The 13,867-nt window shown below is 47.0% G+C and overlaps 2 protein-coding genes and 1 long non-coding RNA gene across 14 annotated transcripts in view; 1 reads left to right on the forward strand and 2 right to left on the reverse strand.

Moving 5' to 3' along the window:
- The first annotated feature begins 88 nt into the window (after positions 1 to 88).
- LOC113607100 (uncharacterized) lies at positions 89 to 4,684 on the forward strand. Its single transcript, XR_003427807.1, has 5 exons — positions 89 to 200; positions 654 to 855; positions 2,148 to 2,249; positions 3,907 to 4,013; positions 4,348 to 4,684. It is a non-coding gene; the product is annotated as an uncharacterized LOC113607100 (long non-coding RNA).
- TTC36 (tetratricopeptide repeat domain 36) lies at positions 183 to 4,038 on the reverse strand. The gene is made up of 3 exons (XM_027082173.1): positions 3,870 to 4,038; positions 2,679 to 2,867; positions 183 to 513 (listed from the first exon to the last, which is right to left on the reverse strand). Exons 1-3 carry the CDS (start codon positions 3,985 to 3,987, stop codon positions 251 to 253), a joined length of 570 nt encoding a protein of 189 aa, XP_026937974.1. The 5' UTR covers positions 3,988 to 4,038; the 3' UTR covers positions 183 to 250.
- The window catches only part of KMT2A (lysine methyltransferase 2A), a 76,174-nt gene continuing 66,984 nt past the window's right edge, over positions 4,678 to 13,867 (reverse strand). For 11 of the 12 annotated variants that reach the window (XM_027082155.1, XM_027082154.1, XM_027082158.1 and 8 more), the window contains 5 exons: positions 11,990 to 12,164; positions 11,720 to 11,827; positions 10,601 to 10,684; positions 10,052 to 10,181; positions 4,678 to 9,595 (listed from right to left, as the gene is read on the reverse strand). In XM_027082155.1, coding sequence (XP_026937956.1) covers positions 9,320 to 9,595; positions 10,052 to 10,181; positions 10,601 to 10,684; positions 11,720 to 11,827; positions 11,990 to 12,164 — 773 coding nt within the window. In that variant the 3' untranslated portion in view covers positions 4,678 to 9,319. The remainder of the gene's footprint in view (positions 9,596 to 10,051; positions 10,182 to 10,600; positions 10,685 to 11,719; positions 11,828 to 11,989; positions 12,165 to 13,867) is intronic. The other variant, XM_027082153.1, reaches the window with a different exon arrangement.

The following is a 13,867-nucleotide window of genomic DNA, read 5'->3' on the forward strand; positions in this document are numbered from 1 at the left end:
CGGGCTGCGCCAGGCAGGGCCAATCGATGCCCGACCTCGGCCCGAAGGACCCCCCCCCGCCCACCCTACCCCAGGGCGGCGGCTCCGGGGCCACATCCCGGGCCTCGCAGACAGCCTCCCGCGCGGGGGATACTTGAGCGCCCTTCCCTGCAGGGACGGCGGAGGATGCAGACACAGGCGGTGGCTGGGAGAGCCGGCAGGTTTATTGGTTGCGGGCGCCCCCCTTCCCTCACGCCCGCCCGCCGGCGGCTCAGCGCCGGTCGCGGGGCCCGCGCAGCTGCCCCATCATGTCGGCCAGCATGCGGTTGCACAGCGCCGCATACGGGTTGAGCAGCACCAGCTGGCGCCGAGCGAACGGGCTGCCCAGCCGCGCCGCCCGTTCGAAGTCCCCGCGGGCGTCGTCGTCCCGGCCCTGCAGTCGCGCCACGAGCCCGCGCTGCACGAAGCTCTGGCGGGCGGCGCGACCCCGGCCGCCGCTCAGCGCCAGCGCGCGCTCCAGGTCCTCCAGGGCACCTGCGGGACCGACGGACGGGCGGGGGTCAGGGCCGCGGCCAGCAAGCGATCCGGCCCCGAGTGGAGGCTCTGGGGTTCGGCCGTTTACATCCCGCCTAGACTTGACCCTAGAGATCGGTATTGTTATTCCCTTTACGCAGATGAAGGCTGGAAGAGTTGGCAAGACTCGGCCTGGGCTGCACAGCAGTTAGTGGCAGAGCTGGGACTGAAGTCCAGGTCTCGCCTTGTCCGTGTTATTTTCCACCATCTGATACATCAAAACACGGACGGAGGGTCACTATGTTATGAATCTGGCCCTGTTGCCAGGCGCGCATACGTTATTAACCATCTACCATGTGCCAGGTGACTGACTCCGAATCCCAGAGTCCAAAAACATTAGAATTAACTGACAACCATGTCTTATACAATAAAGTCCTTTTTTTTGCCGCACCGCGGGGCATGCGGAATCTTAATTCGCCGACCAGGGATTGAACCTGTGACCCTGCAGTGAAAGCGCAGATTCTTAACCACTGGACCCCCAAGGAAGTCCCTCTCTAACTTTTGAAGACATTTCTCTCCTCTTTTCCATTGATGCCTTAAAACCGCTTCTCTCACCTGTGTTCTCTACTGACTGCCTCTTCTCATTCTTTATTTCCATGGTCTTCATTATTTTGTATCTAATTTTCTTTGAAAGAGGTCTTGGAGCCAGAGCTGGCCTGCAGCATTTTTGTTTTTATCATCCTCATAAATACTTGGCTTATTAGGCATCAGAGCTGTGAACTCAACCTCAGGCAGCCAGCTGGTATCCACTGGAGGGTACCGAGCTGCATTTCTTCTGGGCTCTGCTTCAATTCACTCAAGTTCTCTAGACTATAGCGCCTGTCAGGGCAGGGCGCTGGGGGAGCGCCAGCAGCATCCTCAGCGAGGCTGATCTTCCCTGCTCTCTCTCTCTGTGTTCTGGTCCCTGGAACCCAGCAGAGGCTCTGCTCCCCATCCTGACTGGTCGGTTGAGAAGCTTTCTAATCACAGCATTCCTTGGTTTCCCTCAGAGGAGCTGGTCAGGAGGAATTGAAGGCCTTCTCCAGGCAGAATCCCCTCTGATGCTGTCTGGGGTTTTGGTCTGCAGGCTGTCCCAGCAGCCTTTATGGCCCTGCTCTGCCAAAGCCAAGTGGCAGACAAGCCTGGGAAAGGCCCTCAGAGTCCCCCAATATTCCCAGAACGGAGTGCAAACTCCTCAGCCTGGCATTCCTGGCCCCAGGAACACCTCTACCACCACGGGTCTCGATAGTCTAGTAGTTCCCAACTAGGCTTCTGTGGTTTACCCTTTAGTTGAAACCCGTTAGTGATTCCCAGTGTTTTCGAGACAAAGTCCGATCTCGGCCTAACGTTCGCAGTTGTTCACTCTCTGGCCCCTGTTTACCTCTCCAGGCTCTGGAGAGGCTCCATTCTTCCGGCACTCCCTTTTCCAGCCAGATTCCCTGTACCTGTCCACGACTTCAGGACCTCTACAGGCCGTGCCTTCTCCCACTCCCTGCCCTCCGTCCAGCTAACGCCTACTCATCCTTCAAAACTCACCCCTCAGGAACAGATCCCATGCTGAGCCCTGTCAGCTTGTTATGCTGCTATTATGTTTATGTGTCTGTTCTACCCTCTAGGCTGTGAGCTTCTTGAGAAGCATTATCATGTGGGGATTAAGAGCACAGGCTCTGGAGCCCTGCCACCTGGACCAGATCCCAGCTCTGCCGCTTCTCAGCTGTGTGAGTAGGAAGCTACTTAACCTCCATGCTTCAGTTTCTTCATCTGTAAAATGGAGATAAGAATAGCACGTACCTTTTAGGGTTGTTGTGAGGATGATACGAATGACTACAACTCACATGTGAAGTGCTGAGTGCCTGGCACACAGTAATTGCTATAAGCACTATAATCCTCCGCACCTAGCCCACTGCTAGAATGGTAGACTCTCATTAAATTTTTATCAATAAGTAAATGGAATGCAGTCCCCCTGACTCTCACAATATCCCGAAGAAATTAGCCGAGCCCACGGTATGTCTCTTATGGGTAGAGGCATACGTTCCAGAGGGGCTTAGTGACTTCCCACGCCCCACGCCCAAGCCCCACAGACACACCGCCTCTGGTCTGTGCCCTCCCCGGCCCCTCTGCACAGGCTCCAGGGACTCTCCCCTCACCTGCCACGTCTCCCTGGAGTCGCCGGGCCTGGGCTCGGTTGCTGTAAGCCGAGGCCCTCTCAGGCAGCAGGTTGATGGCTTGGCCAAACTTCTCCAGGGCTGTGCTGAGGTCGCCAGCCTCTGCTGCCATCACCCCTTGCAGCTCCAGGGCCTTGGCCTGCTCCAGCTGTGCTCGAGGGAAAACTCCATCTGTGCCAGGGAGGGAGCCAGGAGGGGACAGGTGTGCAGTTGGAAACAGGAAGCAAGAGCCACCTGGGGCTTTGGAAACCTGGGACACGAGCCAAGGCTGACTGGGCAGGGGTGTAGGTCACAGCAGGAGTCAGATGCAGTGTTTGGGGCAGGGGGAACTGAGGTCAGCAAGGCAGAGAGCTAGCACTGCTTAAAGTTCCAAAGGGACCTGGGAAAGGGGCCTTGGTTGGCTCCCCACTGCCAAGAGAATGAAACCCAAACTCCTTAGCCTGTAGCTAAATGATTTGCTCAAGGTCACACCGCCCATAAGCTGCACCGCTTGGATTTGAACCCAGGTCTTTCTGGCTCTTCAGCCTGTCTCTGTTTTGTTCTACTCCACTGCTTCCAACAGGAAGGCCTCCATGACATACCCGGGTCATGAAAACCATTTCCAGTGTTTCTCTCAGCTTTTCAGCCTGAAGTTTCATTAAGGCTTAGGTTTCACTCCTTTAGAAACAAAGGGCATCAAAAACCCCTGACGCGGAAAGCAGGCCCCCTTGGGGGCTGGTGGAAAAGCCAGTGAGCGCACTCGCTCTGGAAGAATTAGCTCAGGGCTTGGCTTGTAAGGTGTGTGACACTGAATACTTGCTTAGGTTGGAGACGTTTAGCTGAGCCACCCCCTGCCCTGTTTCTCTCTTCCCTGCTGTGGAGGGTGACATACTCTGTAGTGACAAAGACGTGAGCGTTTCACATGGCCCCTCTCCCCATCAGCACAGTTAAGCTTGGACCATGGGGTGAACTGAGCGGGGAGGTAAGTTCAGAGGAGGGTGGTGGAGGAGAAACCTGGCTTTCTCCTCTGGGCACAGTGACCCTTGCCAAGCCCCCGTCAGTGCACTGAGGATCAGCAATCGTCATCCAAGGGTCGTGGAACAAGGGCCCTCGTAAGACCACCTACCTCTGCCACCCCAGCGAGGCAGCAGACCAGCCAATGTGGAGAGCTATACTCCAAGGTCGAATACTGACCTTCATCTCCTTCTTCCTTCTCTGCTTCCTCTCCCAGGTCCAACCCAACAATGTCTCCAAACGGAGTGTCGGGGTTGAAGATGGCCTGCAACACTGCCTGATCATTTGGAGTCCCCATGGTACTCAACTGCAAAATCCAAAAAGGTGACTCCCCGTGAGAGGGAGGAAAAAGGGGTGAGGGCCGAGCCTCCACCCAGCTGATCCAGAGGGAGGAGGTCCGTTTGAGGACCAGCCCACATGAGGAGTGTTGACCACTCCTTGGCTGCAGTGTAAACTCGGCCCCCTTTAACCTGGGGATAGTGACCCTGGCTTGACAGAATACATTTACAAACATTTCTCAACTGCCTCCCTACCCCCACCCCAGTCCTAGGGAGAAACAGAGTAAATAAATTGCATTTCAGCTTTAAGGTGGAGTGGAGCAAAGAGAGGGTACTGCCCAGGCTCTCCCTGAAATGCTTTCATTTTATTATATTCATAGATTGGGAGGAACTCGTTAGAAGCCAACTCTTGACCACCCGTGGATGAAGAAGGGGGATATGTACAAAGTAAAGGAACTATTCCTTTGTCTTCTTGACCCCTTCCTCATATCCAGAGTTCATTAGGTCCTGAACATACATCACTGATGAATAAGGGGAGAAAATATGGTTAAGAGAGACAGTGTAGAGTGGGGCCTGAGTGTAGAGTGGGAAATGATTTCACGATTCCCCCTTAAAAGAAAGGACTGTGGAAGGGACTTTGTAATCAGGTCACGGGCCACGCCCCTCCCATTAGGCCACCTCAGCCAAAGCCAAAAGAAAGTTCAACCATGTGCAGCAATAAACTTGACATGTTTATTAATTAAACTATCACTTAAATAAAAAAAAGTGCATAGAAAATAAACATGTTTAAAAACTCCTTTTTTTTTTTTACAACTATGTACACTTTTTACTTTTACATTCAGTCTTTCGTAGACAGCTTTCAGCATTATTATTTTTTGAACTATTAAAGTATTTTCCTTCATCCCTGTCACAGGGAGTTAACACTGATGGACTTTAGACACATTTTTTTTCCTTTATTTTTCTCTTTTTCTCTAACCAGAAGCTTGGAAGAACACAAGGGAAAAAAAACCGAAAGATCTGTTATACATGATAAAGTTGTCAAGAAATGTCTTATTTCTAGAAAAGAAGCTTGTCATCTGTTGAGCTTTTGAAACAATTATTCAACTACCTGTATTTACTAAAGAGACTGTTAAAAGTTCAATAAAAGAAACACCACAAGTCTATTTTCTTGGTTGAAAGACAGAACTAGAGTACCTCGGAACAAGATACCAGGAAAGCACAGAACACAATTTTCCCCTAAATGCAGGTGGTAACCCCAACATTCATAACCAAAAATAGAGAAACAAGGAGTACAGGTACTGACTGGCAACATTCACAGGCAGAAAAAATCCAGGTGACACCATTTCTGCATTTCTCTCTGATCCCAGAAATGGACTGTTCCGCCATCCCCTTAGGATGGGTCCCCCTCCATTGGGGGGGGGATCAGAGGAGCGCCAGACTGACATTTTCCTGCCACTACTAGCAACTGTAACACAATCCTTATCTATAGTGTTAAGAGAATTAAAAGCCATGGACTGAACTAGGCTTTGTTACATGGTGCATTACTATATTAGTTCCTATATATATCATATTTATATTTATTTGAAAACCAAAACAAAAAAGTTGCAAGTTTTCAGAGTGTGAGACTTGACTGGTATTCATGATTCGGCACAAAACCATCTGCTAGATAACCTTGTATTGCTTTAAAATGAAGGAAATGAAACATAAAATTACACCCAGCCCTTTGCAATGACCCGCTTTTCCTTTAAAAAAAAAAACCCAAAAAAACCACAACTTGATTTCTATTTTAAAAAATCCCAAATCAAACTTAACATCTGACAAGGTTTTGACCTTTAGTATTTTCAGATATTTGATTGAACGACAGTCCTTTAGAAAGATACATTCATTAAAAGGTTTTTTTTTTGTTTTTTTGTTCTTGTTTTTTTTTTTTTTGTTTTTTTTTTTTTCTTAAATCAAGGGAGCTGCATGGTGCTCACGGCATTGGCCGGGGGTTTGACAGAGGCAAGCGGGGTGGTGGAGTGGATCCCGGCAAAGGAGTCTGGTTGAAAACGTATATGTAGCTGCCAGGGCTTCCCCCTTGATTCTTGTCATTGGTCTAAAAACAGGAGGGGCCGGGCTGGAGGTGGCGGACGGTAATGGAGGGAGCCAAGGGACCAAGTTCCGGCCAAAGGGTCAGCGCCATGCAGCTATTCTGGTTACACAGTTGTCACTGGCCACCAGGAAATGCAGCCACGACAGGTTCTAGCAGCAAAGCTGTGAGCTGGCTCTGTCACTGAGAACTGACCAGGTTTGCAGCTGTTACTCCCTTCGGGATGCCCCTTAGGGGATTCTTGGGAATGACCCACCACAGTTCCTCAGTCTGCACTTTTGTGCGGAGATTCCCTTGGTCACTTTCAAAAGAAACTCGGAGGTGTTTTGGAGATAGCTATGCCATTTTTTTTTTTTTTTTTTTTGCCTTCTTTCCCTCTTGTAGGGAAACCTTAGCTTATTCCCCAAGTTGCTGGCAGGTACGCTGAATTTTGGCAATGGACTCAAGGCTGAGCTCTAAGAGGAATTCCTCATTTCCGCGGTTGACAGGGAGTGGAAAGGCAAGGCAAACCATCTGCAGCTGGCAGGAGAAGGAGAGCTGGGGGTTCCTCCCCTGGCCTCAGGGTTTGGGACTGGTAGAAAGAGCTGAGGAGGGGCTCACAGTACAGCACGGCCTAGCAGGGCAGTAACTAGGTCTACTTAGCTGAGTTTCCGCCACCCCCGACTGGCCTTTGGGTCTTTCTCAAGGTGAATTCATGACCCATCAGTGCATTAATCATTTCAGTAACAAATGCAGCTTAAGGTATTTTTCTTTAAAAAAAATAGGAATAAAAGGATTTACAAAAAAACCTCACACAGTGCAATAAAGGAAACCAGACACTAGTGGAACCCCTTGGGCCACTGTATCTTGTCACGGGCAAAAGGAGGAAGGGAGGTGAGGTCTGGGTAGAGCGCTTTCCCCAGCCCCCTGCTGACACTTCTCCACGATGACAGGGAGTCTCTGCCTTCCTGGCCACAGTGCTGGGCTCCTTGCATGACAGTGAAAACAGTGACAATGTTCCAGCAGAGCCACCAGAGTTCTTAATTAAGGTCACGGAAGAACAGGGAGCCCAGGATGGAAGGCACAGCAGAGCCACGAGTCCTGGGGCAGAGAGCGCTGGGCTGAGTCGTATTGCTTCGCTAGACTTCCTTCCGTAGAAATGGGCTTCTCGAGGCGAGAAAAGGTGCCTTGCCCTCCACTGGACTACGCTGCTCTGAAACCTTGTAGCTGACAGAGGCAGAGGAGAATCTGCTTTATCGTGAGTGGTCAGACTGTGCTTCAGTTTCAACGGGCTGCCCCAAAAGAGGGCACAGGGGGATCCGGGGGGGTCTTTGCAGGCATGAGGACTTGGTGGGCAGAGGGAGAGGGAACGAGGTGACCTATGAGGCAGATGGTGATGGAAAATGTCAGGTTGCCATTCAGCTTGGTTGCTAACTCTGAAGGAGGAAAGACGAGGGAAGTGTAGGTTCCCACCTCTCAGCACTGAGCTGTGCCAGAAAGGAGAGAGACAGGGCAGGAAAGAAGAGAAGAAACTGCTGTGTCGAGATCCTACCGCAGCCTTTTCAGGAGCTTCGATTTGGGAAGGAGGGGAGTGGCCCGATGGAGTTGGGGGGACCTTCCTTTGCCATTTATTGTCAAAGAGCAAACCCAGGAAACGTTTATGTCAACAGGGCACAAACAAGCTACACATTAAACAACAAAAAGTACACCTTCCAGGGGGAAGTTGGGCAGGAAAAACCAGACTTTGTGTGTTCAGCTGAATATTTTCTCTAACTTCATCCTATGAAAATAAAAAATTATTAAAAACCGATCTTCTTTTAAATTAGGATAATACCGCGGTTTAAAAAATAGCCTTGTCATAAGTGCTTCTCCCTATGAAGTGCTTCTCATAGAAAAATATACAAAATATATTTACATTTATAAAACCTTAAATAGTAAACTGTAAACAGAACAGAGTAAAATCCAATGACTTAATTTAACAGGTTCAGGACACTGTCTTGGGGAAAGGAAGAGAAGAAACATTTGATGCTGTTTTGACCACATCCTAGGGAGTAATCAGGGCAGTAGTGTCATTTAATTTACTTTATCCATAGATTTTGTGCAGGTGGCAGAGTTCCCTCGATACAAGGTGGTCTAGTCCCCAAGTTTTGGGCCTTGAAATCTGATTAGTGTTCTGCCTTCAACTGGACACTGACCATTGAAAAATTAAGTCTTCCTATGTCTTAACAAGGGGAAAATAAAGTTATCACGTCCTAGGAATGGGGCCCAGGGGTTACCCTGGTTGTGATACTCTGGTTTTTGCATGATTCAACTCCTATTTAAATAATCTTCCTCTTCTAAAAAATCATGCTACATATATTTCTTTAAAACTCTCAGTGGAGTTTTATGAAAATGTCTCCAAATTCTGTCTGGTTATGGCCAATGGCTCCTGTCCACTTCCCCACTGGGAGTGCTTACAGGCTCAGGGAACGTTTTGTAGGCACATCCTATGCCCAACAGGGAGTGTCCTCGAGCAGGGAGTCACTCTCCCCTACCACCCAGAGAGCACGGGAAAGCAGTGGGATGCAGAACGGGGGACGAGAAAAGTGGAGTGAAGAGAAGGAATGAGAGGGAAGCCGCTCCTATTGTCTAGGAAGGTGACTGTCTGAGATAAGGCTCATGGGGGTAACACTCCCACTTACAGCCCACAGGCTCAACGTCTGGTAATGAACTGGCACAACCCCAAGACAGCCTTTGACACCAAAGGTGCTAAGAAATCCTGTCTCCCAACCAGAAGGGAACTCTCAAGTGGGAGCATCGTAGGGAAAACCACCAGACCGTCTTTGTTCAACACACGGCTACAGGCTGGGCCCGGCTGGCAACCAACCCCGCCCGCACTGGGGCTGTGCCTGACCCCTTGCTTACAGTGCTCTGGAAAGGCCAAGGCAAGGATGGCAACTTCTCTCTGAGGAGGTGCTCAGGCCCGATCTCCCAACATAACTAACCCTCTATAGGCTCCTTCCAGGCAAGTCTGCTAGGGACCCGTTTCCCGCTTTTTAACGGCACACAATCAGAGGGGCCCCAGCAGAAAGCCGATCGCGGATCTTTTCTTCGAGACCTCATCTCTCTCCAGGACTATGATCACATGTATAATGTGAATATGGGACCTAAGGGAGCCCAGCCATCACGGAGGCCCCTCAACTGTGCCCACTCAATCCTGGAACTCCTGGCTGCTGGCAAAGGCCTTCGGCACTGTTTTGGAGGCCCTGGGTCCTAGTGCTCCAACAGTGGGGAGAAGAGCAGCTTTAGTTTAGGAACTTCCGGCATTTCTTGGCACCACAGTTGCAGGGTAGCTTGTTGCTGGCATCCTCAATGGGGAACTTATAGTCGTAAGTGAGTTCCTCCCCTCGGTAGATTTTGCGCATGGCAAAGATGACAATGTGCTTCTGCCCGTCGATATTAATAACCCGAGAGTAGCAGTTAGGCTCACATGAGTGATTGATGAAGCGGGCAGCGTTTCCATGCATGGTGGCATCTACCACCTCGGAGTCATCGATCCGGAACATGTAGCAGCCAATGCCCTACAGGAAGGAGAGCGGAGAAGAACCTGTTATTTATTACAGCGCAGGCTTGACAACATTTCCCAACCTTTTTCTGATGTGACCTTAGCCACTGATGAACAGGTTCTTCTGGTAAAATTTCTGGATTTCTCCCATCTTTCAGGATGCTTCCATGACAAATTCCTAGATTACAGGCACTAGACTAGAGGTTTCTTAATGTCTCCACAGGCAAGAGAACTGTGTGCTTGTGATCCTGGGATCCATTCAGACAAACCTTCAAAGAGTATCTTTGTGTGCTAATCCCGAGAGTGGACTGGGCCCACTACAAATTCAGAGATGTTAAAATGTAAAAAAAAAAAAAAAAAAAAAAAAGTCTAATTAGAATATACTAATTCTTCTGCAATCTAGGGATCATCTTTATAGTTGATGGCCCCTTTCTATAACGAAAGAACTGGGGAATGAAAGTGTGGAACTCACCTTGCTGTCATAGTACTTCTCTCGCTTGTCAGTCTGTATGGAACGGATGACATTGCCAGCGTACTCAATCACCATCTCACCTGCATCGATGTTTCTCTTACAAAAAAGACCCCGGCCATGGATGGGAGACCTAGGACATAAAGACGGAAAAGACATCAGCTGCAGATTTTTTGCAAATAAGGTTAAATGTGTGAATACATGAATAAATGAATAAAATCTCCTGGTCTATTAGTTCCCCAGGAGAGACAGAGACTTGGAAAGAATCTGGACCCACCTGATTTGAGTATATTAATCACTCTAACAAACAGCCCAGGATTAAAGATTTCTCCGTTCCAAAGCCCACCAGAAGCAGCAATACTTTAAAGCTTACTGTGTTACATTCCTCGTTCAACACAAGGAGCTGCAGGGTCCCAGGACATCAGGTTAAATTAGAAATATCGATAAAAACCTCACTTACTGAATGAGGGAGGTCACTCCAGCATTTGATCCACTTTGATTTTGGAAAACTTCATTAGTTTTCTATAATTCTTTCTACAATTTTAGCCATACCTGTAGACACCAACTGCCTCCTTAGAAGTCTTTTTTAAGTGCCGGAAACGCATGGGCATTGGCAGATCCATACTAGTTGCCCTCCTAAAGAGAGACGGTTCGTTATTAATGAATTCTCTTCAGGAAATCATCAGTTTTGAGTCTTGGATCAAAGGTTCCTAGAACGTATGACTACACTATTCTGTGTGTTCAATCCCAAGCATAACAAATGCCTTATAAAATTAGGCCTAAAATATAGTACGTTATATATGAAGTCTGTGGTGGTACATGCAAAGCTGACAGAGTACACTACAGTTAAAGAAAATAAAATATACATCTTACAGTTATTTGAATTTCTCCTCTAAAACACATTCCTCTCTCTTTGCCAGCCAGCTACTGTTACTTCAACACAAACTCTATTTCAGTCTTCTTAAATGTTATCTGGGAAATTGTGATCTAAGCAAAACTGCAACAGAGGGAAGCAAAGAGTATTTCTTTTTTTATTTTATTTTTAAATTTTTTATTGAAGTATAGTTGATTTACAATGTTGTGTTAGTTTCTGGTGTATAGCAAAGTGATTCAGTTATACGTATATTCTTTGCGGAGCACAGCCTCCGGACGCACAGGCCCAGTGGCCATGGCTCACGGGCCCAGCCGCTCCGCGGCATGTGGGCTCTTCCCGGACCGGGGCACGAACCCGTGTCCCCAGCATCGGCAGGCCGACTCTCAACCACTGCGCCACCAGGGATAGCCCTATACGTATATTGTTTTTCACATTCTTTTCCTTCATGGTTTATTACAGGATATTGAACATGTTCCCTGTGCTATACAGTAGCACCTTGTTGTTTACCTATTTTATATACAGTAGTTTGTACCTGCTAATCCCAAACTCCTAATTTATCCCTATCACCTTTCCCCTTTGGTAACCAAAGTTTGTTTTCTGTGTCTGTGAGTCTGTTTTGTAAACAAGTTCATTTGTATCATATTTTTGATTCCACATATAAGTGATATGATATGGTATTTGTCTTTCTCTGACTCACTTCACTTAGTAGGATAATCTCTAGGTCCTTCCATGTTGCCGCAAATGGCATTTCACTCGTAGAGAGCGTTTCTTAGGACCGCTCTCCACTCCAGACTTACCGAGCTGACTTCAGCTGCACCTCCTCCTCTTCCTCATCATTGGGGTTGTATTCAGGAGGCTGCCGGTGCTTAGAAGCCAGGAAGTTAAACATGTCAAATGCTGACTTCCTGGAGCCAAAAGATGAAAATATACTTAGAGAAATACTTTAATAGAACCAGTGAAGGACAGTGTTAACACTGGAAATCTCAAAGGTTAAGTGGGAAAATAATTATATCGTTAGATCATAAAATCAAGACCTCAAACTGCTTATGGAAAGGAAGAGAACTTGCCTCAGGTGGACTTCAGCCCTGGCCGAGCCATGAGGGTTCAGTGGAGGCTCATTGGCCTCCTCTGGTTTGTGGAAACGGAATTTGTAATTCCTACAGTGCTTGGCACCAGACAGTTGCTCAATCAGGAACACAACTGCATCGTGGAGAATCCCCAGCATCCTCAAACCGTTCACACCTGCAGGATCAAAGGCACCAGGGTAGTGAGAAGCCCAGCCAATAGGAAGCCACATACAACCACAGAAATGCCTAAGCTAGGGAATCACTCTGCCAGAGGCTGCTCAAGGGTGAATTATACTAAAGACAAGCTAGAAATTAACATTAGATAGCCATTAAAATGATGCGGATACAGATCCATCAATATGGAAAACACTCATGATAGATTAAGTGAATAAAGCATGCCACCAATCTATGGACTATTTTCTATGTTCTCTATGTACACAGAAATGCTATATGTGTTATTTCATTTCATGGCATAATGACCACACCAGGCAGGAAGCGCCAGCTTCATCTCAAGGTAAGTAAACCTAGGCTCACACCCAAGGTCACATAGCTACTGTGACAGGATTTGAACCTTGGTCTGTATAACTCTAACTATGATCCCATTTTTGTTTACAGGTAATGGAGTACTAAGCTCACATGCACACAGGCACCTCACTAAAATTTATAAGGAATGTTAGTGAACCCCTAACACAGAACTCTCTTCCGTGCTGTTACAGTGAGCTTATGGAGAAATACACTCAATAGCCACTTTGTTTTACTCACTTAGTCTTATTCCATTAATGAGCATTTCTTATTTCTTTTTACTTAAAAAAAGACATTTATGTAAGTCTGCTGGCATAGATGGTGAAAGGCTTTCTAAAATGATTGGCTTCAGGACTTCCCTGGTGGTGCAGTGGTTAAGACTCTGTGTTCCCAATGCAGGGGACCCAGGTTCAATCCCTGGTCAGGAAACTAGGTTCAACATGCATGCCACAACTGAAAGTTTGCATGCCACAACTAAGGAGCCCGCCTGCTGCAACTAAGGAGCCCACGTGCTGTGACTAAGACCCGGCACAACCAAATAAATAAATAAATATTTAAAAAAATAATAATAAAAAAATAAAATGATTGGCTTCTTTCCTTAAAGGATGGGACATAGTAGTAATTGCCATACCTCTTTTTAACACTAGCAAATAGCAAGTTAAATAAATAGTGTATCACTTACAATGATTGTTTTTGGTATTAATAGATACCAAAATAATAATGGCATCTATTATGGACAAGATACTATTTCATAGGCGTAACTGTGTTAGGATCACACATGCAGTTCCAAAAGACACACCGTTTGTGTTATAAAGCATATGTATAGAGATGTAACCCCAGTGTAATCTGGAGCCATATGCTATGGCTGGAAGGATATCCGTGTTTAAATGTTAACAATTACTTCTAGGAGGTGGGACCCCGTCCACCAATTTGTTATTGTGGTGATTAGCTTCTCCAAATTTTAGAATTCTACATCTTGTATAATTTTTTAAAAGAGGGGAAAGTTATTATCAGGTGCCTAATTTCCACTTCACTTACAAGAATCTCTAAGGGATATAATTTGGTTTTAGTGGCAAGCAGAAAGTTAAGTCTCCAGATAAGCAACATTCTTATGATCACAATCGTTGTTCCGATTAGAACTCAACCTATAAAAGTATAAAACACAAGTCGACAATATAAGAGCTTGAAGTCATATAAGACAACGGCAAACATTTTTTTTTTTTCTATACAACACTGATTTTCCCTAAGAATTCCTTCCTAGGAGTTTCAGATTGCTGTGGATTCCTAGGTAGAAAAAGCCATTAAAAAACATACTTAAGTATATTTTCACAAAATTCATTTTAATGTTTAGGCTGA

This window comes from Aethalodelphis obliquidens, unplaced genomic scaffold, assembly GCF_003676395.1.
Source record: "Aethalodelphis obliquidens isolate GAN/ISIS:26980383/991018 unplaced genomic scaffold, ASM367639v1 scaffold46, whole genome shotgun sequence".
Taxonomy (NCBI): Eukaryota; Metazoa; Chordata; class Mammalia; order Artiodactyla; family Delphinidae; genus Aethalodelphis; species Aethalodelphis obliquidens.